General features: G+C 38.4%; 1 protein-coding gene across 1 annotated transcript in view; it reads right to left on the bottom strand.

Annotated features, from left to right (window-relative positions):
* The window catches only part of LOC125226142 (coiled-coil domain-containing protein 6), a 53,226-nt gene that overhangs the window by 27,600 nt on the left and 426 nt on the right, over window positions 1–25,200 (bottom strand). Inside the window, exon 3 of the mRNA XM_048130031.1 lies at window positions 24,986–25,076. Within this exon, the coding sequence (XP_047985988.1) occupies window positions 24,986–25,076 (91 nt within the window). The remainder of the gene's footprint in view (window positions 1–24,985; window positions 25,077–25,200) is intronic.

Raw genomic sequence — 25,200 nt, 5'->3', positions numbered from 1 at the left:
GTCTTGTGAAGGTATTTACAAAGTGGCATCGTAAGGACCCGATCCCAAGTATTTTTTCGGCCTTCGACATAGGACCATAAGTTGGGTTTTTAAAATTTTCAACTTTTCTGCTTTTATGGCGAATCTTCTACGAGTGCCCGCAAATGACATGTGTATCTTGATTAAGCAACGTCTTGTGAACGTATTCACAAAGTGGCATCGTAAGGACCCGATCCCAAGTATTTTTTTCGGCCTTCGACATAGGACCATAAGTTGAGTTTTTAAATTTTTTAAGTTTTATTTTTTACGGCGAATCTTCTGCGAGTGCCCGCAAATGACCTGTGTATCTTGATTGAGCAACGTCTTATGAAGATATTCACAAAGTGGCATCGTAAGGACCCGATCCCAAGTATTGTTTTCGGCCTTCGACATAGGACCATAAGTTGAGTTTTTAAATTTTTTAAGTTTTATTTTTAAGGCGAATCTTCTACGAGTGCCCGCAAATGACCTGTGTATCTTGATTGAGCAACGTCTTGTGAAGGTATTCACAAAGTGGCATCGTAAGGACCCGATCCCAAGTATTTTTTCGGCCTTCGACATAGGACCATAAGTTGAGTTTTTAAAATATTCAAGTTTTCTGCTTTTATGGCGAATCTTCTACGAGTGCCCGCAAATAACCTGTGTATCTTGATTGAGCAACGTCTTATGAAGGTATTCACAAAGTGGCATCGTAAGGACCCGATCCCAAGTATTTTTTTCGGCCTTCGACATAGGACCACAAGTTGAGTTTTTAAATTTTTTAAGTTTTATTTTTTTATGGCGAATCTTCTACGAGTGCCCGCAAATGACCTGTGTATCTTGATTGAGCAACGTCTTGTGAAGGTATTTACAAAGTGGCATCGTAAGGACCCGATCCCAAGTATTTTTTCGGCCTTCGACATAGGACCATAAGTTGGGTTTTTAAAATTTTCAACTTTTCTGCTTTTATGGCGAATCTTCTACGAGTGCCCGCAAATGACATGTGTATCTTGATTAAGCAACGTCTTGTAAACGTATTCACAAAGTGGCATCGTAAGGACCCGATCCCAAGTATTTTTTTCGGCCTTCGACATAGGACCATAAGTTGAGTTTTTAAATTTTTTAAGTTTTATTTTTTTATGGCGAATCTTCTGCGAGTGCCCGCAAATGACCTGTATATCTTGATTGAGCAACGTCTTATGAAGATATTCACAAAGTGGCATCGTAAGGACCCGATCCCAAGTATTTTTTTCGGCCTTCGACATAGGACCATAAGTTGAGTTTTTAAAGTTTTTTTTAAGGCGAATCTTCTACGAGTGCCCGCAAATGACCTGTGTATCTTGATTGAGCAACGTCTTGTGAAGGTATTCACAAAGTGGCATCGTAAGGACCCGATCCCAAGTATTTTTTTCGGCCTTCGACATAGGACCATAAGTTGAGTTTTTAAAATTTTCAAGTTTTCTGCTTTTATGGCGAATCTTCTACGAGTGCCCGCAAATGACCTGTGTATCTTGATTGAGCAACGTCTTATGAAGGTATTCACAAAGTGGCATCGTAAGGTCCCGATCCCAAGTATTTTTTCGGCCTTCGACATAGGACCATAATTTGAGTTTTTAAATTTCTTAAGTTTAATTTTTTTATGGCGAATCTTCTACGAGTGCCTGCAAATGACCTGTGTATCTTGATTGAGCAACGTCTTATGAAGGTATTCACAAAGTGGCATCGTAAGGACCCGATCCCAAGTATTTTTTTCGGCCTTCGACATAGGACCATAATTTGAGTTTTTAAATTTCTTAAGTTTTATTTTTTATGGCGAATCTTCTACGAGTGCCCGCAAATGACCTGTGTATCTTGATTGAGCAACGTCTTGTGAAGGTATTCACAAAGTGGCATCGTAAGGACCAAATCCCAAGTATTTTTTTCGGCCTTCGACATAGGACCATAAGTTGAGTTTTTAAAATTTTCAAGTTTTCTGCTTTAATGGCGAATCTTCTAGGAGTGCCCGCAAATGACCTGTGTATCTTGATTGAGCAACGTCTTATGAAGGTATTCACAAAGTGGCATCGTAAGGACCCGATCCCAAGTATTTTTTTCGGCCTTCGACATAGGACCATAAGTTAAGTTTTTAAAATTTTCAAGTTTTATTTTTTATGGCGAATCTTCTACGAGTGCCCGCAAATGACCTGTGTATCTTGATTGAGCAACGTCTTGTGAAGGTATTCACAAAGTGGCATCGTAAGGACCCGATCCCAAGTATTTTTTTCGGCCTTCGACATAGGACCATAAGTTGAGTTTTTAAAATTTTCAAGTTTTCTGCTTTTATGGCGAATCTTCTCCGAGTGCCCGCAAATGACCTGTGTATCTTGATTGAGCAACGTCTTATGAAGGTATTCACAAAGTGGCATCGTAAGGACCCGATCCCAAGTATTTTTTTCGGCCTTCGACATAGGACCATAATTTGAGTTTTTAAATTTCTTAAGTTTTATTTTTTTATGGCGAATCTTCTACGAGTGCCCGCAAATGACCTGTGTATCTTGATTGAGCAACGTCTTATGAAGGTATTCACAAAGTGGCATCGTAAGGACCCGATCCCAAGTATTTTTTTCGGCCTTCGACATAGGACCATAATTTGAGTTTTTAAATTTCTTAAGTTTTATTTTTTTATGGCGAATCTTCTACGAGTGCCCGCAAATGACCTGTGTATCTTGATTGAGCAACGTCTTATGAAGGTATTCACAAAGTGGCATCGTAAGGACCCGATCCCAAGTATTTTTTTCGGCCTTCGACATAGGACCATAATTTGAGTTTTTAAATTTCTTAAGTTTTATTTTTTTATGGCGAATCTTCTACGAGTGCCCGCAAATGACCTGTGTATCTTGATTGAGCAACGTCTTGTGAAGGTATTCACAAAGTGGCATCGTAAGGACCCGATCGTAAGGACATAAGTTGTGTTTTTAAAATTTTCAAGTTTTATTTTTTTATGGCGAATCTTCTACGAGTGCCCGCAAATGACCTGTGTATCTTGAATGAGTAACGTCTTATGAAGGTATTTACAAAGTGGCATCGTAAGGACCCGATTCCAAGTATTTTTTTCGGCCTTCGACATAGGACCATAAGTTGTGTTTTTAAAATTTTCAAGTTTTCTGCTTTTATGGCGAATCTTCTACGAGTGCCCGCAAATGACCTGTGTATTATGATTGACCAACGTTTTCTGAAGGTATTCACAAAGTGGCATCGTAAGGACCCGATCCCAAGTATTTTTTCGGCCTTCGACATAGGACCATAAGTTGAGTTTTTAAAATTTTCAAGTTTTATTTTTTTATGGCGAATCTTCTACGAATGCCCGCAAATGACCTGTGTATCTTGATTGAGCAACGTCTTATGAAGGTATTCACAAAGTGGCATTGTAAGGACCCGATCCCAAGTATTTTTTCGGCCTTCGACATAGGACCATAAGTTGAGTTTTTAAAATTTTCAAGTTTTATTTTTTTATGGCGAATCTTCTACGAGTGCCCGCAAATGGCCTGTGTATCTTGATTGAGCAACGTCTTGTGAAGGTATTCACAAAGTGGCATCGTAAGGACCCGATCCCAAGTATTTTTTCGGCCTTCGACATAGGACCATAATTTGAGTTTTTAAATTTCTTAAGTTTTATTTTTTTATGGCGAATCTTCTACGAGTGCCCGCAAATGACCTGTGTATCTTGATTGAGCAACGTCTTATGAAGGTATTCACGAAGTGGCATCGTAAGGACCCGATCCCAAGTATTTTTTTCGGCCTTCGACATAGGACCATAATTTGAGTTTTTAAATTTCTTAAGTTTTATTTTTTATGGCGAATCTTCTACGAGTGCCCGCAAATGACCTGTGTATCTTGATTGAGCAACGTCTTGTGAAGGTATTCACAAAGTGGCATCGTAAGGACCAAATCCCAAGTATTTTTTTCGGCCTTCGACATAGGACCATAAGTTGAGTTTTTAAAATTTTCAAGTTTTCTGCTTTAATGGCGAATCTTCTAGGAGTGCCCGCAAATGACCTGTGTATCTTGATTGAGCAACGTCTTATGAAGGTATTCACAAAGTGGCATCGTAAGGACCCGATCCCAAGTATTTTTTTCGGCCTTCGACATAGGACCATATGTTGAGTTTTTAATTTTTTTAAGTTTTATTTTTTTAAGGCGAATCTTCTACGAGTGCCCGCAAATGACCTGTGTATCTTGATTGAGCAACGTCTTGTGAAGGTATTCACAAAGTGGCATCGGAAGGACCCGATCCCAAGTATTTTTTTCGGCCTTCGACATAGGACCATAATTTGAGTTTTTAAAATTTTCAAGTTTTCTGCTTTAATGGCGAATCTTCTACGAGTGCCCGCAAATGACCTGTGTATCTTGATTGAGCAACGTCTTGTGAAGGTATTCACAAAGTGGCATCGGAAGGACCCGATCCCAAGTATTTTTTCGGCCTTCGACATAGGACCATAAGTTGAGTTTTTAAAATTTTCAAGTTTTCTGCTTTAATGGCGAATCTTCTAGGAGTGCCCGCAAATGACCTGTGTATCTTGATTGAGCAACGTCTTATGAAGGTATTCACAAAGTGGCATCGTAAGGACCCGATCCCAAGTATTTTTTTCGGCCTTCGACATAGGACCATAAGTTAAGTTTTTAAAATTTTCAAGTTTTATTTTTTTATGGCGAATCTTCTACGAGTGCCCGCAAATGACCTGTGTATCTTGATTGAGCAACGTCTTGTGAAGGTATTCACAAAGTGGCATCGGAAGGACCCGATCCCAAGTATTTTTTTCGGCCTTCGACATAGGACCATAATTTGAGTTTTTAAAATTTTCAAGTTTTCTGCTTTAATGGCGAATCTTCTACGAGTGCCCGCAAATGACCTGTGTATCTTGATTGAGCAACGTCTTGTGAAGGTATTCACAAAGTGGCATCGTAAGGACCCGATCCCAAGTATGAATTTTTCGGCCTTCGACATAGGACCAGTTTCGTAAGGACCCGATCCCAAGTATTTTTTTCGGCCTTCGACATAGGACCATTTGAGTTTTTAAAATTTTCAAGTTTTCTGCTTTTATGGCGAATCTTCTACGAGTGCCCGCAAATGACCTGTGTATCTTGATTGAGCAACGTCTTATGAAGGTATTCACAAAGTGGCATCGTAAGGTCCCGATCCCAAGTATTTTTTTCGGCCTTCGACATAGGACCATAATTTGAGTTTTTAAATTTCTTAAGTTTAATTTTTTTATGGCGAATCTTCTACGAGTGCCTGCAAATGACCTGTGTATCTTGATTGAGCAACGTCTTATGAAGGTATTCACAAAGTGGCATCGTAAGGACCCGATCCCAAGTATTTTTTTCGGCCTTCGACATAGGACCATAATTTGAGTTTTTAAATTTCTTAAGTTTTATTTTTTATGGCGAATCTTCTACGAGTGCCCGCAAATGACCTGTGTATCTTGATTGAGCAACGTCTTGTGAAGGTATTCACAAAGTGGCATCGTAAGGACCAAATCCCAAGTATTTTTTCGGCCTTCGACATAGGACCATAAGTTGAGTTTTTAAAATTTTCAAGTTTTCTGCTTTAATGGCGAATCTTCTAGGAGTGCCCGCAAATGACCTGTGTATCTTGATTGAGCAACGTCTTATGAAGGTATTCACAAAGTGGCATCGTAAGGACCCGATCCCAAGTATTTTTTCGGCCTTCGACATAGGACCATAAGTTAAGTTTTTAAAATTTTCAAGTTTTATTTTTTTATGGCGAATCTTCTACGAGTGCCCGCAAATGACCTGTGTATCTTGATTGAGCAACGTCTTGTGAAGGTATTCACAAAGTGGCATCGTAAGGACCCGATCCCAAGTATTTTTTTCGGCCTTCGACATAGGACCATAAGTTGAGTTTTTAAAATTTTCAAGTTTTCTGCTTTTATGGCGAATCTTCTCCGAGTGCCCGCAAATGACCTGTGTATCTTGATTGAGCAACGTCTTATGAAGGTATTCACAAAGTGGCATCGTAAGGACCCGATCCCAAGTATTTTTTTCGGCCTTCGACATAGGACCATAATTTGAGTTTTTAAATTTCTTAAGTTTTATTTTTTTATGGCGAATCTTCTACGAGTGCCCGCAAATGACCTGTGTATCTTGATTGAGCAACGTCTTATGAAGGTATTCACAAAGTGGCATCGTAAGGACCCGATCCCAAGTATTTTTTTCGGCCTTCGACATAGGACCATAATTTGAGTTTTTAAATTTCTTAAGTTTTATTTTTTTATGGCGAATCTTCTACGAGTGCCCGCAAATGACCTGTGTATCTTGATTGAGCAACGTCTTATGAAGGTATTCACAAAGTGGCATCGTAAGGACCCGATCCCAAGTATTTTTTTCGGCCTTCGACATAGGACCATAATTTGAGTTTTTAAATTTCTTAAGTTTTATTTTTTTTTTTATGGCGAATCATAGGACCATAATTTGAGTTTTTAAATTTCTTAAGTTTTATTTTTTTATGGCGAATTTTTTCTACGAGTGCCCGCAAATGACCTGTGTATCTTGATTGAGCAACGTCTTGTGAAGGTATTCACAAAGTGGCATCGTAAGGACCCGATCGTAAGGACATAAGTTGTGTTTTTAAAATTTTCAAGTTTTATTTTTTTATGGCGAATCTTCTACGAGTGCCCGCAAATGACCTGTGTATCTTGAATGAGTAACGTCTTATGAAGGTATTTACAAAGTGGCATCGTAAGGACCCGATTCCAAGTATTTTTTTCGGCCTTCGACATAGGACCATAAGTTGTGTTTTTAAAATTTTCAAGTTTTCTGCTTTTATGGCGAATCTTCTACGAGTGCCCGCAAATGACCTGTGTATTATGATTGACCAACGTTTTCTGAAGGTATTCACAAAGTGGCATCGTAAGGACCCGATCCCAAGTATTTTTTTCGGCCTTCGACATAGGACCATAAGTTGAGTTTTTAAAATTTTCAAGTTTTATTTTTTTATGGCGAATCTTCTACGAATGCCCGCAAATGACCTGTGTATCTTGATTGAGCAACGTCTTATGAAGGTATTCACAAAGTGGCATTGTAAGGACCCGATCCCAAGTATTTTTTTCGGCCTTCGACATAGGACCATAAGTTGAGTTTTTAAAATTTTCAAGTTTTATTTTTTTATGGCGAATCTTCTACGAGTGCCCGCAAATGGCCTGTGTATCTTGATTGAGCAACGTCTTGTGAAGGTATTCACAAAGTGGCATCGTAAGGACCCGATCCCAAGTATTTTTTTCGGCCTTCGACATAGGACCATAATTTGAGTTTTTAAATTTCTTAAGTTTTATTTTTTTATGGCGAATCTTCTACGAGTGCCCGCAAATGACCTGTGTATCTTGATTGAGCAACGTCTTATGAAGGTATTCACGAAGTGGCATCGTAAGGACCCGATCCCAAGTATTTTTTTCGGCCTTCGACATAGGACCATAATTTGAGTTTTTAAATTTCTTAAGTTTTATTTTTTATGGCGAATCTTCTACGAGTGCCCGCAAATGACCTGTGTATCTTGATTGAGCAACGTCTTGTGAAGGTATTCACAAAGTGGCATCGTAAGGACCAAATCCCAAGTATTTTTTTCGGCCTTCGACATAGGACCATAAGTTGAGTTTTTAAAATTTTCAAGTTTTCTGCTTTAATGGCGAATCTTCTAGGAGTGCCCGCAAATGACCTGTGTATCTTGATTGAGCAACGTCTTATGAAGGTATTCACAAAGTGGCATCGTAAGGACCCGATCCCAAGTATTTTTTTCGGCCTTCGACATAGGACCATATGTTGAGTTTTTAATTTTTTTAAGTTTTATTTTTTTAAGGCGAATCTTCTACGAGTGCCCGCAAATGACCTGTGTATCTTGATTGAGCAACGTCTTGTGAAGGTATTCACAAAGTGGCATCGGAAGGACCCGATCCCAAGTATTTTTTTCGGCCTTCGACATAGGACCATAATTTGAGTTTTTAAAATTTTCAAGTTTTCTGCTTTAATGGCGAATCTTCTACGAGTGCCCGCAAATGACCTGTGTATCTTGATTGAGCAACGTCTTGTGAAGGTATTCACAAAGTGGCATCGGAAGGACCCGATCCCAAGTATTTTTTTCGGCCTTCGACATAGGACCATAAGTTGAGTTTTTAAAATTTTCAAGTTTTCTGCTTTAATGGCGAATCTTCTAGGAGTGCCCGCAAATGACCTGTGTATCTTGATTGAGCAACGTCTTATGAAGGTATTCACAAAGTGGCATCGTAAGGACCCGATCCCAAGTATTTTTTTCGGCCTTCGACATAGGACCATAAGTTAAGTTTTTAAAATTTTCAAGTTTTATTTTTTTATGGCGAATCTTCTACGAGTGCCCGCAAATGACCTGTGTATCTTGATTGAGCAACGTCTTGTGAAGGTATTCACAAAGTGGCATCGGAAGGACCCGATCCCAAGTATTTTTTTCGGCCTTCGACATAGGACCATAATTTGAGTTTTTAAAATTTTCAAGTTTTCTGCTTTAATGGCGAATCTTCTACGAGTGCCCGCAAATGACCTGTGTATCTTGATTGAGCAACGTCTTGTGAAGGTATTCACAAAGTGGCATCGTAAGGACCCGATCCCAAGTATGTTTTTCGGCCTTCGACATAGGACCATAATTTGAGTTTTTAAATTTCTTAAGTTTTATTTTTTTATGGCGAATCTTCTACGAGTGCCCGCAAATGACCTGTGTATCTTGATTGAGCAACGTCTTATGAAGGTATTCACAAAGTGGCATCGTAAGGACCCGATCCCAAGTATTTTTTTCGGCCTTCGACATAGGACCATAATTTGAGTTTTTAAATTTCTTAAGTTTTATTTTTTTATGGCGAATCTTCTACGAGTGCCCGCAAATGACCTGTGTATCTTGATTGAGCAACGTCTTATGAAGGTATTCACAAAGTGGCATCGTAAGGACCCGATCCCAAGTATTTTTTTCGGCCTTCGACATAGGACCATAATTTGAGTTTTTAAATTTCTTAAGTTTTATTTTTTTATGGCGAATCTTCTACGAGTGCCCGCAAATGACCTGTGTATCTTGATTGAGCAACGTCTTGTGAAGGTATTCACAAAGTGGCATCGTAAGGACCCGATCGTAAGGACATAAGTTGTGTTTTTAAAATTTTCAAGTTTTATTTTTTTATGGCGAATCTTCTACGAGTGCCCGCAAATGACCTGTGTATCTTGAATGAGTAACGTCTTATGAAGGTATTTACAAAGTGGCATCGTAAGGACCCGATTCCAAGTATTTTTTTCGGCCTTCGACATAGGACCATAAGTTGTGTTTTTAAAATTTTCAAGTTTTCTGCTTTTATGGCGAATCTTCTACGAGTGCCCGCAAATGACCTGTGTATTATGATTGACCAACTTTTCTGAAGGTATTCACAAAGTGGCATCGTAAGGACCCGATCCCAAGTATTTTTTTCGGCCTTCGACATAGGACCATAAGTTGAGTTTTTAAAATTTTCAAGTTTTATTTTTTTATGGCGAATCTTCTACGAATGCCCGCAAATGACCTGTGTATCTTGATTGAGCAACGTCTTATGAAGGTATTCACAAAGTGGCATTGTAAGGACCCGATCCCAAGTATTTTTTTCGGCCTTCGACATAGGATATTTTTTTATGGCGAATCTTCTACGAGTGCCCGCAAATGGCCTGTGTATCTTGATTGAGCAACGTCTTGTGAAGGTATTCACAAAGTGGCATCGTAAGGACCCGATCCCAAGTATTTTTTTCGGCCTTCGACATAGGACCATAAGTTGAGTTTTTAAAATTTTCAAGTTTTCTGCTTTAATGGCAAATCTTCTACGAGTGCCCGCAAATGACCTGTGTATCTTGATTGAGCAACGTCTTATGAAGGTATTCACAAAGTGGCATCGTAAGGACCCGATCCCAAGTATTTTTTTCGGCCTTCGACATAGGACCATAATTTGAGTTTTTAAATTTCTTAAGTTTTATTTTTTTATGGCGAATCTTCTACGAGTGCCCGCAAATGACCTGTGTATCTTGATTGAGCAACGTCTTATGAAGGTATTCACAAAGTGGCATCGTAAGGACCCGATCCCAAGTATTTTTTTCGGCCTTCGACATAGGACCATAATTTGAGTTTTTAAATTTCTTAAGTTTTATTTTTTATGGCGAATCTTCTACGAGTGCCCGCAAATGACCTGTGTATCTTGATTGAGCAACGTCTTGTGAAGGTATTCACAAAGTGGCATCGTAAGGACCAAATCCCAAGTATTTTTTTCGGCCTTCGACATAGGACCATAAGTTGAGTTTTTAAAATTTTCAAGTTTTCTGCTTTAATGGCGAATCTTCTAGGAGTGCCCGCAAATGACCTGTGTATCTTGATTGAGCAACGTCTTATGAAGGTATTCACAAAGTGGCATCGTAAGGACCCGATCCCAAGTATTTTTTTCGGCCTTCGACATAGGACCATAAGTTAAGTTTTTAAAATTTTCAAGTTTTATTTTTTTATGGCGAATCTTCTACGAGTGCCCGCAAATGACCTGTGTATCTTGATTGAGCAACGTCTTGTGAAGGTATTCACAAAGTGGCATCGTAAGGACCCGATCCCAAGTATTTTTTTCGGCCTTCGACATAGGACCATAAGTTGAGTTTTTAAAATTTTCAAGTTTTCTGCTTTAATGGCGAATCTTCTAGGAGTGCCCGCAAATGACCTGTGTATCTTGATTGAGCAACGTCTTATGAAGGTATTCACAAAGTGGCATCGTAAGGACCCGATCCCAAGTATTTTTTTCGGCCTTCGACATAGGACCATAAGTTAAGTTTTTAAAATTTTCAAGTTTTATTTTTTTATGGCGAATCTTCTACGAGTGCCCGCAAATGACCTGTGTATCTTGATTGAGCAACGTCTTGTGAAGGTATTCACAAAGTGGCATCGGAAGGACCCGATCCCAAGTATTTTTTTCGGCCTTCGACATAGGACCACAAGTTGAGTTTTTAAATTTTTTAAGTTTTATTTTTTTATGGCGAATCTTCTACGAGTGCCCGCAAATGACCTGTGTATCTTGATTGAGCAACGTCTTGTGAAGGTATTTACAAAGTGGCATCGTAAGGACCCGATCCCAAGTATTTTTTCGGCCTTCGACATAGGACCATAAGTTGGGTTTTTAAAATTTTCAACTTTTCTGCTTTTATGGCGAATCTTCTACGAGTGCCCGCAAATGACATGTGTATCTTGATTAAGCAACGTCTTGTGAACGTATTCACAAAGTGGCATCGTAAGGACCCGATCCCAAGTATTTTTTTCGGCCTTCGACATAGGACCATAAGTTGAGTTTTTAAATTTTTTAAGTTTTATTTTTTACGGCGAATCTTCTGCGAGTGCCCGCAAATGACCTGTGTATCTTGATTGAGCAACGTCTTATGAAGATATTCACAAAGTGGCATCGTAAGGACCCGATCCCAAGTATTTTTTCGGCCTTCGACATAGGACCATAAGTTGAGTTTTTAAATTTTTTAAGTTTTATTTTTTAAGGCGAATCTTCTACGAGTGCCCGCAAATGACCTGTGTATCTTGATTGAGCAACGTCTTGTGAAGGTATTCACAAAGTGGCATCGTAAGGACCCGATCCCAAGTATTTTTTTCGGCCTTCGACATAGGACCATAAGTTGAGTTTTTAAAATATTCAAGTTTTCTGCTTTTATGGCGAATCTTCTAAGAGTGCCCGCAAATAACCTGTGTATCTTGATTGAGCAACGTCTTATGAAGGTATTCACAAAGTGGCATCGTAAGGACCCGATCCCAAGTATTTTTTTCGGCCTTCGACATAGGACCACAAGTTGAGTTTTTAAATTTTTTAAGTTTTATTTTTTTATGGCGAATCTTCTACGAGTGCCCGCAAATGACCTGTGTATCTTGATTGAGCAACGTCTTGTGAAGGTATTTACAAAGTGGCATCGTAAGGACCCGATCCCAAGTATTTTTTCGGCCTTCGACATAGGACCATAAGTTGGGTTTTTAAAATTTTCAACTTTTCTGCTTTTATGGCGAATCTTCTACGAGTGCCCGCAAATGACATGTGTATCTTGATTAAGCAACGTCTTGTAAACGTATTCACAAAGTGGCATCGTAAGGACCCGATCCCAAGTATTTTTTTCGGCCTTCGACATAGGACCATAAGTTGAGTTTTTAAATTTTTTAAGTTTTATTTTTTTATGGCGAATCTTCTGCGAGTGCCCGCAAATGACCTGTATATCTTGATTGAGCAACGTCTTATGAAGATATTCACAAAGTGGCATCGTAAGGACCCGATCCCAAGTATTATTTTCGGCCTTCGACATAGGACCATAAGTTGAGTTTTTAAATTTTTTAAGGCGAATCTTCTACGAGTGCCCGCAAATGACCTGTGTATCTTGATTGAGCAACGTCTTGTGAAGGTATTCACAAAGTGGCATCGTAAGGACCCGATCCCAAGTATTTTTTTCGGCCTTCGACATAGGACCATAAGTTGAGTTTTTAAAATTTTCAAGTTTTCTGCTTTTATGGCGAATCTTCTACGAGTGCCCGCAAATGACCTGTGTATCTTGATTGAGCAACGTCTTATGAAGGTATTCACAAAGTGGCATCGTAAGGTCCCGATCCCAAGTATTTTTTTCGGCCTTCGACATAGGACCATAATTTGAGTTTTTAAATTTCTTAAGTTTAATTTTTTTATGGCGAATCTTCTACGAGTGCCTGCAAATGACCTGTGTATCTTGATTGAGCAACGTCTTATGAAGGTATTCACAAAGTGGCATCGTAAGGACCCGATCCCAAGTATTTTTTTCGGCCTTCGACATAGGACCATAATTTGAGTTTTTAAATTTCTTAAGTTTTATTTTTTATGGCGAATCTTCTACGAGTGCCCGCAAATGACCTGTGTATCTTGATTGAGCAACGTCTTGTGAAGGTATTCACAAAGTGGCATCGTAAGGACCCGATTCCAAGTATTTTTTTCGGCCTTCGACATAGGACCATAAGTTGAGTTTTTAAAATTTTCAAGTTTTCTGCTTTAATGGCGAATCTTCTAGGAGTGCCCGCAAATGACCTGTGTATCTTGATTGAGCAACGTCTTATGAAGGTATTCACAAAGTGGCATCGTAAGGACCCGATCCCAAGTATTTTTTTCGGCCTTCGACATAGGACCATAAGTTAAGTTTTTAAAATTTTCAAGTTTTATTTTTTTATGGCGAATCTTCTACGAGTGCCCGCAAATGACCTGTGTATCTTGATTGAGCAACGTCTTGTGAAGGTATTCACAAAGTGGCATCGTAAGGACCCGATCCCAAGTATTTTTTTCGGCCTTCGACATAGGACCATAAGTTGAGTTTTTAAAATTTTCAAGTTTTCTGCTTTTATGGCGAATCTTCTCCGAGTGCCCGCAAATGACCTGTGTATCTTGATTGAGCAACGTCTTATGAAGGTATTCACAAAGTGGCATCGTAAGGACCCGATCCCAAGTATTTTTTTCGGCCTTCGACATAGGACCATAATTTGAGTTTTTAAATTTCTTAAGTTTTATTTTTTTATGGCGAATCTTCTACGAGTGCCCGCAAATGACCTGTGTATCTTGATTGAGCAACGTCTTATGAAGGTATTCACAAAGTGGCATCGTAAGGACCCGATCCCAAGTATTTTTTTCGGCCTTCGACATAGGACCATAATTTGAGTTTTTAAATTTCTTAAGTTTTATTTTTTTATGGCGAATCTTCTACGAGTGCCCGCAAATGACCTGTGTATCTTGATTGAGCAACGTCTTATGAAGGTATTCACAAAGTGGCATCGTAAGGACCCGATCCCAAGTATTTTTTTCGGCCTTCGACATAGGACCATAATTTGAGTTTTTAAATTTCTTAAGTTTTATTTTTTTATGGCGAATCTTCTACGAGTGCCCGCAAATGACCTGTGTATCTTGATTGAGCAACGTCTTGTGAAGGTATTCACAAAGTGGCATCGTAAGGACCCGATCGTAAGGACATAAGTTGTGTTTTTAAAATTTTCAAGTTTTATTTTTTTATGGCGAATCTTCTACGAGTGCCCGCAAATGACCTGTGTATCTTGAATGAGTAACGTCTTATGAAGGTATTTACAAAGTGGCATCGTAAGGACCCGATTCCAAGTATTTTTTTCGGCCTTCGACATAGGACCATAAGTTGTGTTTTTAAAATTTTCAAGTTTTCTGCTTTTATGGCGAATCTTCTACGAGTGCCCGCAAATGACCTGTGTATTATGATTGACCAACGTTTTCTGAAGGTATTCACAAAGTGGCATCGTAAGGACCCGATCCCAAGTATTTTTTTCGGCCTTCGACATAGGACCATAAGTTGAGTTTTTAAAATTTTCAAGTTTTATTTTTTTATGGCGAATCTTCTACGAATGCCCGCAAATGACCTGTGTATCTTGATTGAGCAACGTCTTATGAAGGTATTCACAAAGTGGCATTGTAAGGACCCGATCCCAAGTATTTTTTTCGGCCTTCGACATAGGACCATAAGTTGAGTTTTTAAAATTTTCAAGTTTTATTTTTTTATGGCGAATCTTCTACGAGTGCCCGCAAATGGCCTGTGTATCTTGATTGAGCAACGTCTTGTGAAGGTATTCACAAAGTGGCATCGTAAGGACCCGATCCCAAGTATTTTTTTCGGCCTTCGACATAGGACCATAAGTTGAGTTTTTAAAATTTTCAAGTTTTATTTTTTTAAGGCGAATCTTCTACGAGTGCCCGCAAATGACCTGTGTATCTTTGTTGAGCAACGTCTTGTGAAGGTATTCACAAAGTGGCATCGTAAGGACCCGATCCCAAGTATTTTTTTCGGCCTTCGACATAGGATCATAAGTTGAGTTTTTATATTTTTTAAGTTTTATTTTTTATGGCGAATCTTCTACGAGTGCCCGCAAATGACCTGTGTATCTTGATTGAGCAACGTCTTGTGAAGGTATTCACAAAGTGGCATCGTAAGGACCCGATCCCAAGTATTTTTTTCGGCCTTCGACATAGGACCATAAGTTGAGTTTTTAAAATTTTCAAGTTTTCTGCTTTTATGGCGAATCTTCTACGAGTGCCCGCAAATGACCTGTGTATCTTGATTGAGCAACGTCTTATGAAGGTATTCACAAAGTGGCATCGTAAGGACCCGATCCCAAGTATTTTTTTCGGCCTTCGACATAGGACCATAATTTGAGTTTTTAAATTTCTTAAGTTTTATTTTTTTATGGCGAATCTTCTACGAGTGCCCGCAAATGACCTGTGTATCTTGATTGAGCAACGTCTTATGAAGGTATTCACAAAGTGGCATCGTAAGGACCCGATCCCAAGTATTTTTTTCGGCCTTCGACATAGGACTATAAGTTGAGTTTTTAAAATTTTCAAGTTTTATTTTTTTATGGCGAATCTTCTACGAGTGCCCGCAAATGACCTGTGTATTATGATTGACCAACGTTTTCTGAAGGTATTCACAAAGTGGCATCGTAAGGACCCGATCCCAAGTATTTTTTTCGGCCTTCGACATAGGACCATAAGTTGAGTTTTTAAAATTTTCAAGTTTTATTTTTTTATGGCGAATCTTCTACGAGTGCCCGCAAATGACCTGTGTATCTTGATTGAGCAACGTCTTGTGAAGGTATTCACAAAGTGGCATCGTAAGGACCCGATCCCAAGTATTTTTTCGGCCTTCGACATAGGACCATAAGTTGAGTTTTAAAAATATTCAAGTTTTCTGCTTTAATGGCGAATCTTCTACGAGTGCCCGCAAATGACCTGTGTATCTTGATTGAATAACGTCTTGTGAAGGTATTCACAAAGTGGCATCGTAAGGACCCGATCCCAAGTATTTTTTTCGGCCTTCGACATAGGACCATAAGTTGAGTTTTTAAAATTTTCAAGTTTTCTGCTTTAATGGCAAATCTTCTACGAGTGCCCGCAAATGACCTGTGTATCTTGATTGAGCAACGTCTTATGAAGGTATTCACAAAGTGGCATCGTAAGGACCCGATCCCAAGTATTTTTTTCGGCCTTCGACATAGGACCATAATTTGAGTTTTTAAATTTCTTAAGTTTTATTTTTTTATGGCGAATCTTCTACGAGTGCCCGCAAATGACCTGTGTATCTTGATTGAGCAACGTCTTATGAAGGTATTCACAAAGTGGCATCGTAAGGACCCGATCCCAAGTATTTTTTTCGGCCTTCGACATAGGACCATATGTTGAGTTTTTAATTTTTTTAAGTTTTATTTTTTTAAGGCGAATCTTCTACGAGTGCCCGCAAATGACCTGTGTATCTTGATTGAGCAACGTCTTGTGAAGGTATTCACAAAGTGGCATCGGAAGGACCCGATCCCAAGTATTTTTTTCGGCCTTCGACATAGGACCATAATTTGAGTTTTTAAAATTTTCAAGTTTTCTGCTTTAATGGCGAATCTTCTACGAGTGCCCGCAAATGACCTGTGTATCTTGATTGAGCAACGTCTTGTGAAGGTATTCACAAAGTGGCATCGTAAGGACCCGATCCCAAGTATGTTTTTCGGCCTTCGACATAGGACCATAAGTTGAGTTTTTAAATTTTTTAAGTTTTATTTTTTTAAGGCGAATCTTCTACGAGTGCCCGCAAATGACCTGTGTATCTTGATTGAGCAACGTCTTGTGAAGGTATTCACAAAGTGGCATCGGAAGGACCCGATCCCAAGTATTTTTTTCGGCCTTCGACATAGGACCACAAGTTGAGTTTTTAAATTTTTTAAGTTTTATTTTTTTATGGCGAATCTTCTACGAGTGCCCGCAAATGACCTGTGTATCTTGATTGAGCAACGTCTTGTGAAGGTATTTACAAAGTGGCATCGTAAGGACCCGATCCCAAGTATTTTTTCGGCCTTCGACATAGGACCATAAGTTGGGTTTTTAAAATTTTCAACTTTTCTGCTTTTATGGCGAATCTTCTACGAGTGCCCGCAAATGACATGTGTATCTTGATTAAGCAACGTCTTGTGAACGTATTCACAAAGTGGCATCGTAAGGACCCGATCCCAAGTATTTTTTTCGGCCTTCGACATAGGACCATAAGTTGAGTTTTTAAATTTTTTAAGTTTTATTTTTTACGGCGAATCTTCTGCGAGTGCCCGCAAATGACCTGTGTATCTTGATTGAGCAACGTCTTATGAAGATATTCACAAAGTGGCATCGTAAGGACCCGATCCCAAGTATTTTTTTCGGCCTTCGACATAGGACCATAAGTTGAGTTTTTAAATTTTTTAAGTTTTATTTTTTAAGGCGAATCTTCTACGAGTGCCCGCAAATGACCTGTGTATCTTGATTGAGCAACGTCTTGTGAAGGTATTCACAAAGTGGCATCGTAAGGACCCGATCCCAAGTATTTTTTTCGGCCTTCGACATAGGACCATAAGTTGAGTTTTTAAAATATTCAAGTTTTCTGCTTTTATGGCGAATCTTCTACGAGTGCCCGCAAATAACCTGTGTATCTTGATTGAGCAACGTCTTATGAAGGTATTCACAAAGTGGCATCGTAAGGACCCGATCCCAAGTATTTTTTTCGGCCTTCGACATAGGACCACAAGTTGAGTTTTTAAATTTTTTAAGTTTTATTTTTTTATGGCGAATCTTCTACGAGTGCCCGCAAATGACCTGTGTATCTTGATTGAGCAACGTCTTGTGAAGGTATTTACAAAGTGGCATCGTAAGGACCCGATCCCAAGTATTTTTTCGGCCTTCGACATAGGACCATAAGTTGGGTTTTTAAAATTTTCAACTTTTCTGCTTTTATGGCGAATCTTCTACGAGTGCCCGCAAATGACATGTGTATCTTGATTAAGCAACGTCTTGTAAACGTATTCACAAAGTGGCATCGTAAGGACCCGATCCCAAGTATTTTTTTCGGCCTTCGACATAGGACCATAAGTTGAGTTTTTAAATTTTTTAAGTTTTATTTTTTTATGGCGAATCTTCTGCGAGTGCCCGCAAATGACCTGTATATCTTGATTGAGCAACGTCTTATGAAGATATTCACAAAGTGGCATCGTAAGGACCCGATCCCAAGTATTTTTTTCGGCCTTCGACATAGGACCATAAGTTGAGTTTTTAAATTTTTTAAGGCGAATCTTCTACGAGTGCCCGCAAATGACCTGTGTATCTTGATTGAGCAACGTCTTGTGAAGGTATTCACAAAGTGGCATCGTAAGGACCCGATCCCAAGTATTTTTTTCGGCCTTCGACATAGGACCATAAGTTGAGTTTTTAAAATTTTCAAGTTTTCTGCTTTTATGGCGAATCTTCTACGAGTGCCCGCAAATGACCTGTGTATCTTGATTGAGCAACGTCTTATGAAGGTATTCACAAAGTGGCATCGTAAGGTCCCGATCCCAAGTATTTTTTTCGGCCTTCGACATAGGACCATAATTTGAGTTTTTAAATTTCTTAAGTTTAATTTTTTTATGGCGAATCTTCTACGAGTGCCTGCAAATGACCTGTGTATCTTGATTGAGCAACGTCTTATGAAGGTATTCACAAAGTGGCATCGTAAGGACCCGATCCCAAGTATTTTTTTCGGCCTTCGACATAGGACCATAATTTGAGTTTTTAAATTTCTTAAGTTTTATTTTTTATGGCGAATCTTCTACGAGTGCCCGCAAATGACCTGTGTATCTTGATTGAGCAACGTCTTGTGAAGGTATTCACAAAGTGGCATCGTAAGGACCAAATCCCAAGTATTTTTTTCGGCCTTCGACATAGGACCATAAGTTGAGTTTTTAAAATTTTCAAGTTTTCTGCTTTAATGGCGAATCTTCTAGGAGTGCCCGCAAATGACCTGTGTATCTTGATTGAGCAACGTCTTATGAAGGTATTCACAAAGTGGCATCGTAAGGACCCGATCCCAAGTATTTTTTTCGGCCTTCGACATAGGACCATAAGTTAAGTTTTTAAAATTTTCAAGTTTTATTTTTTTATGGCGAATCTTCTACGAGTGCCCGCAAATGACCTGTGTATCTTGATTGAGCAACGTCTTGTGAAGGTATTCACAAAGTGGCATCGTAAGGACCCGATCCCAAGTATTTTTTTCGGCCTTCGACATAGGACCATAAGTTGAGTTTTTAAAATTTTCAAGTTTTCTGCTTTTATGGCGAATCTTCTCCGAGTGCCCGCAAATGACCTGTGTATCTTGATTGAGCAACGTCTTATGAAGGTATTCACAAAGTGGCATCGTAAGGACCCGATCCCAAGTATTTTTTTCGGCCTTCGACATAGGACCATAATTTGAGTTTTTAAATTTCTTAAGTTTTATTTTTTTATGGCGAATCTTCTACGAGTGCCCGCAAATGACCTGTGTATCTTGATTGAGCAACGTCTTATGAAGGTATTCACAAAGTGGCATCGTAAGGACCCGATCCCAAGTATTTTTTTCGGCCTTCGACATAGGACCATAATTTGAGTTTTTAAATTTCTTAAGTTTTATTTTTTTATGGCGAATCTTCTACGAGTGCCCGCAAATGACCTGTGTATCTTGATTGAGCAACGTCTTATGAAGGTATTCACAAAGTGGCATCGTAAGGACCCGATCCCAAGTATTTTTTTCGGCCTTCGACATAGGACCATAATTTGAGTTTTTAAATTTCTTAAGTTTTATTTTTTTATGGCGAATCTTCTACGAGTGCCCGCAAATGACCTGTGTATCTTGATTGAGCAACGTCTTGTGAAGGTATTCACAAAGTGGCATCGTAAGGACCCGATCGTAAGGACATAAGTTGTGTTTTTAAAATTTTCAAGTTTTATTTTTTTATGGCGAATCTTCTACGAGTGCCCGCAAATGACCTGTGTATCTTGAATGAGTAACGTCTTATGAAGGTATTTACAAAGTGGCATCGTAAGGACCCGATTCCAAGTATTTTTTTCGGCCTTCGACATAGGACCATAAGTTGTGTTTTTAAAATTTTCAAGTTTTCTGCTTTTATGGCGAATCTTCTACGAGTGCCCGCAAATGACCTGTGTATTATGATTGACCAACGTTTTCTGAAGGTATTCACAAAGTGGCATCGTAAGGACCCGATCCCAAGTATTTTTTTCGGCCTTCGACATAGGACCATAAGTTGAGTTTTTAAAATTTTCAAGTTTTATTTTTTTATGGCGAATCTTCTACGAGTGCCCGCAAATGACCTGTGTATCTTTGTTGAGCAACGTCTTGTGAAGGTATTCACAAAGTGGCATCGTAAGGACCCGATCCCAAGTATTTTTTTCGGCCTTCGACATAGGATCATAAGTTGAGTTTTTATATTTTTTAAGTTTTATTTTTTATGGCGAATCTTCTACGAGTGCCCGCAAATGACCTGTGTATCTTGATTGAGCAACGTCTTATGAAGGTATTCACAAAGTGGCATTGTAAGGACCCGATCCCAAGTATTTTTTTCGGCCTTCGACATAGGACCATAAGTTGAGTTTTTAAAATTTTCAAGTTTTATTTTTTTATGGCGAATCTTCTACGAGTGCCCGCAAATGACCTGTGTATCTTTGTTGAGCAACGTCTTGTGAAGGTATTCACAAAGTGGCATCGTAAGGACCCGATCCCAAGTATTTTTTTCGGCCTTCGACATAGGATCATAAGTTGAGTTTTTATATTTTTTAAGTTTTATTTTTTATGGCGAATCTTCTACGAGTGCCCGCAAATGACCTGTGTATCTTGATTGAGCAACGTCTTATGAAGGTATTCACAAAGTGGCATCGTAAGGACCCGATCCCAAGTATTTTTTTCGGCCTTCGACATAGGACCATAAGTTGAGTTTTTAATTTTTTTAAGTTTTATTTTTTTAAGGCGAATCTTTTACGAGTGCCCGCAAATGACCTGTGTATCTTGATTGAGCAACGTCTTGTGAAGGTATTCACAAAGTGGCATCGTAAGGACCCGATCCCAAGTATTTTTTTCGGCCTTCGACATAGGACCATAAGTTGAGTTTTAAAAATTTTCAAGTTTTCTGCTTTAATGGCGAATCTTCTACGAGTGCCCGCAAATGACCTGTGTATCTTGATTGAGCAACGTCTTATGAAGGTATTCACAAAGTGGCATCGTAAGGACCCGATCCCAAGTATTTTTTTCGGACTTCGACATAGGACCATAAGTTGTGTTTTTAAAATTTTCAAGTTTTCTGCTTTTATGGCGAATCTTCTACGAGTGCCCGCAAATGAACTGTGTATCTTGATTGAGCATCGTCTTATGAAGGTATTCACAAAGTGGCATCGTAAGGACCCGATCCCAAGTATTTTTTTCGGCCTTCGACATAGGACCATAAGTTGTGTTTTTAAAATTTTCAAGTTTTCTGCTTTTATGGCGAATCTTCTACGAGTGCCCGCAAATGACCTGTGTATTATGATTGACCAACGTTTTCTGAAGGTATTCACAAAGTGGCATCGTAAGGACCCGATCCCAAGTATTTTTTTCGGCCTTCGACATAGGACCATAAGTTGAGTTTTTAAAATCTTCAAGTTTTTTTTTTCGGCAAATCTGTTTCGAGTGCCCGCAAATGGCCTAACTGTCTGCAATCAGCAAGGTCTTATGAAGGTATGCACAAAGTGCCATCGTTAGGACCCGATTCTATGCAATTTTTTCGGCCGTCGACGTCGGACCATATGTTGAGTTTTTAATATTTTCAAGTTTTATTTTTTTTCGGCGAATCGGTTTCAAGTAACCGCAAATGGCTTAACTCTCTGCAATCAGCAAGGTCTTATGAAGGTATGCACAAAGTGGCATCGTTAGGACCCGATTCCAAGCAATTTTTTCGGCCTTCGAAGTAGGACCATAAGTTGAGTTTTTCAAATTTTCAAGTTTTATTTTTTTTTCGGCAAATCTGTTTCGAGTGCCCGCAAATGGCTTAACTGTCTGCAATCAGCAAGGTCTTATGAAGGTATGCACAAAGTGGCATCGTTAAGAGGATACGGTAGCGAAAATGCTAAAATGGAAAGGAGCCCCCCTTTCAACTTGGGAATTTTAGTTAAATATACAAGTGCTATTAACTAGATTTAACGAAAAAAAATTGTCCATTAAGAACAACTCAGTCAAAAGATATTTCAAAAAAATCTTTAAAATCGAGGTTCCGCTCTCGACTCTTTCCTCCTTCAAAACTTAATCAATCGGAACGAAATTTGAGAATCTGAATAACAATGAAATAATCTATGTCGGACCGTTTAGCTTTTTGGTTCATTGTTACCAATCTTGAGTATCACACCTTTTTTTGCGCCACAATGAAAAAGGCCGTTTTTGGAAATTTTTGATTTGCTCTAGAGTCTTTAGAAAGCAGAATATCAAAAAAATCAAAACGGTCCAACACAGATAAAAATAATAACAATCTGTGTTAAAAAAATCATTGCTCTATCTTCAAAAACCAGGGAGGAAATAGTCGAGAGCGTTTGTATGGAGAATTGACCCCTACGATTCTAAGCAATTTTTTTGGCCTTCGACGTCGGACGGGTCGGACCACAAATTGAGTTTTTAATATTTTCAAGTTTTATTTTTTGTCGGCGAATCTGTTTCGAGTGCCCGCAAATGCTTAACTAACTGCAATCAGCAAGCCTTCGACGTAGGACCATAAGTTGAGTTTTTAAAATTTTCAATTTTTTTTTCGGCGTGTCTGTTTCGAGTGCCCGCAAAAGGCTTAACTATCTGCAACCAGCAAGGTCTTCTGAAGGTATCCACAAAGTGGCATCGTTAGGACACTTAGGACCCGATTGTGTTATGAAGGTATGCACAAAATAGCATCATAATGACCCGATTCCGTGTATATTTTCGGGCTTCGATGCAGGAGCGTAAGTTGAATTTTTCAAATTTTCATTATTTTTTTTGGAAAATCTTATGAGGTCCTAACGATTCTAATATGTGAACAAACGTCAACTTATGAATATATGTCGATTGAGATCAAAAAAACTTGCAATAAGTGGTTTGGGGTGGCTAGCGTGAAGACAGCCACCCCACTTTGGAAAAAAAAAAAATAATCGGGTCCTAACGATTTTACCTACTGAACAAACGTGAACTAACGATGAACTAACGATTCTGATATGCCATTTGCGGGCAAAAAAAATGGGGTGGTCAACTTCACGAGCATCAATATTGGAATCTTTCACTTGCTTGGGCATCAATATTGGCATGTGCAATTAAACAAGAACTTTGCCTCCTTGCAAAATAAATATTACCAATACTATTTAATAAAATTTATTTAACTTAATATTTGTTCAGTCTGCACTGCACTAGTATTATTGGATTTATTGGGACATGTATGAAACATTGTAAACAATGTACCATTATTGCATGGACATATTTTTGTAGATCACTCAATTTCATTACCTTTTAATTTTAATATGAATTAATTGACATAATGTCAATACTCCATAGACTTACAGATCATCTTGGTAAGTTATCCATCTACTTCAGCCTATTAATATTATACATTTATTAATATTTTTTTTTTATTATTATTATTTATTTATTTCGTGTAACAGATACATATTTTGTTAGTACATACATGAATGAAAATGACAATTAATTAAGGGTTAGTAGGAGCCTAAATCTAAAATATTTACATATAAAGTTAACCTACAGAGCTACCACTGTACGGTGGTCAAAGGTGGAATGTAATCCCGTACAGTGTAGCAATAGCGGACAATCAGGCTTGTCCGCTATCATTCTCAGGATGACATTGGGACTGTCCCGCACCCACAGAATTACAGTTAAACCAGAATGAGTAGTTAGGTCAAAAAGTGTGTCCACATGAGAGGTAATTGTTTGGGCTGGTGTCCCTCTCGCACTTACTGACAATGTCAACATTATTCAGTGACGTCATCACTGTCATACATTGGGGATACCAGTCAATTTTCAAAGTTACTACCAAATCTACTAATACCCATTTGAACATATTTTTTAATTATACAAATCTTTGATTTATTGGCATCAAAATAATTACATTATAATTATTTTCCAATTCTTTGAAATATATCGATACCCTAATTTTAATATAACCCTAAAATAATATAAGAAGTTATACTCTGTCAAACAAGTCTGTCAGTAAATAAGAACAAAAGAAAACTATATGCATCCTTTTCTTTAGGGTGCTAGAGAAAAGGGTACCTATAGTTTTCTTTGTTCTTATTTACTGACAAACTTGTTTGACAGAGTATATAAATCAGGTAATATACAGATAAAAATACTACTACTATGGTAACCTCATTAACACTGGCAACACATGCGAGAGGGACACCAGCCCAAACAATGCCCTCTCATGTGGCACGATCACCTTTCTGTCTCAGTGATAAGGTTCAATTTAGTATGGCAAAAAATGTGATTCCACAATCTAGTTTAATAATTCTAAATCTATGCCTGCACCCAGGAGAATGAGAATGTAACCTCAAGAATATTCTTCTCTCACTAATACATAATTCCTATAGGTTGTCTAGAAGACATTGCTCTTTAGTGATAACTTGATAAGACCGCCTCTTTTTTTTTCCTCTTAAGTTATTTATTCTTGCTATGTTGTTTCCTGTATTGAGGTGTGCAATAAAGAGTACTTGTATTGTATTATATTGTATAATAATTTTAAGAAAGACTTGCCAAGATTATAGTGTCTTTAATATTAAATGAATCTTCCTTAATCATAACATGTTACTAAAATAATAATGATATCACCTGTCATTAAGAAATATTTGGTTGTCTCTGTAGATATATATCGTCACTACTTTTAAAAATCTCATATCTCACGCTGTTACTCAAAGTTAAAACGCAGTAAGTCTATATGCATTCCATACATACTTACTACAATTTTCTTTTCATTGACAGACGAAGATACAAGTTTTTTAAAAGTAGTGACGATATCTGGCATTGGTTGTATGACTATAATGCACACAATGGGACAGAATAACAAGTGCCCAATGTAGATAATAATGTAAATACATACTATTGATACAGAAGCTTGTCTCAGTGCCCGATTTTCCTCCTGCAGGGCCTTCACTCTGAGCTTATATGTATCCAACTCTACTTTTAAGACCCTGAAATCATTATAAGTATTTGAAAAACAATGTCTTAGTGGATTTTTACATCTTTTACAAGAAACAAGTTGGTGACGTCCAATAAGATTATTAGAAGTAAAATAGGTGTAGAAAATACGCTTAG

Source organism: Leguminivora glycinivorella, chromosome 5 (genome assembly GCF_023078275.1).
Source record: "Leguminivora glycinivorella isolate SPB_JAAS2020 chromosome 5, LegGlyc_1.1, whole genome shotgun sequence".
NCBI classification, from domain to species: domain Eukaryota; kingdom Metazoa; phylum Arthropoda; class Insecta; order Lepidoptera; family Tortricidae; genus Leguminivora; species Leguminivora glycinivorella.
This window is presented reverse-complemented; position numbering and strand designations above follow the sequence as displayed.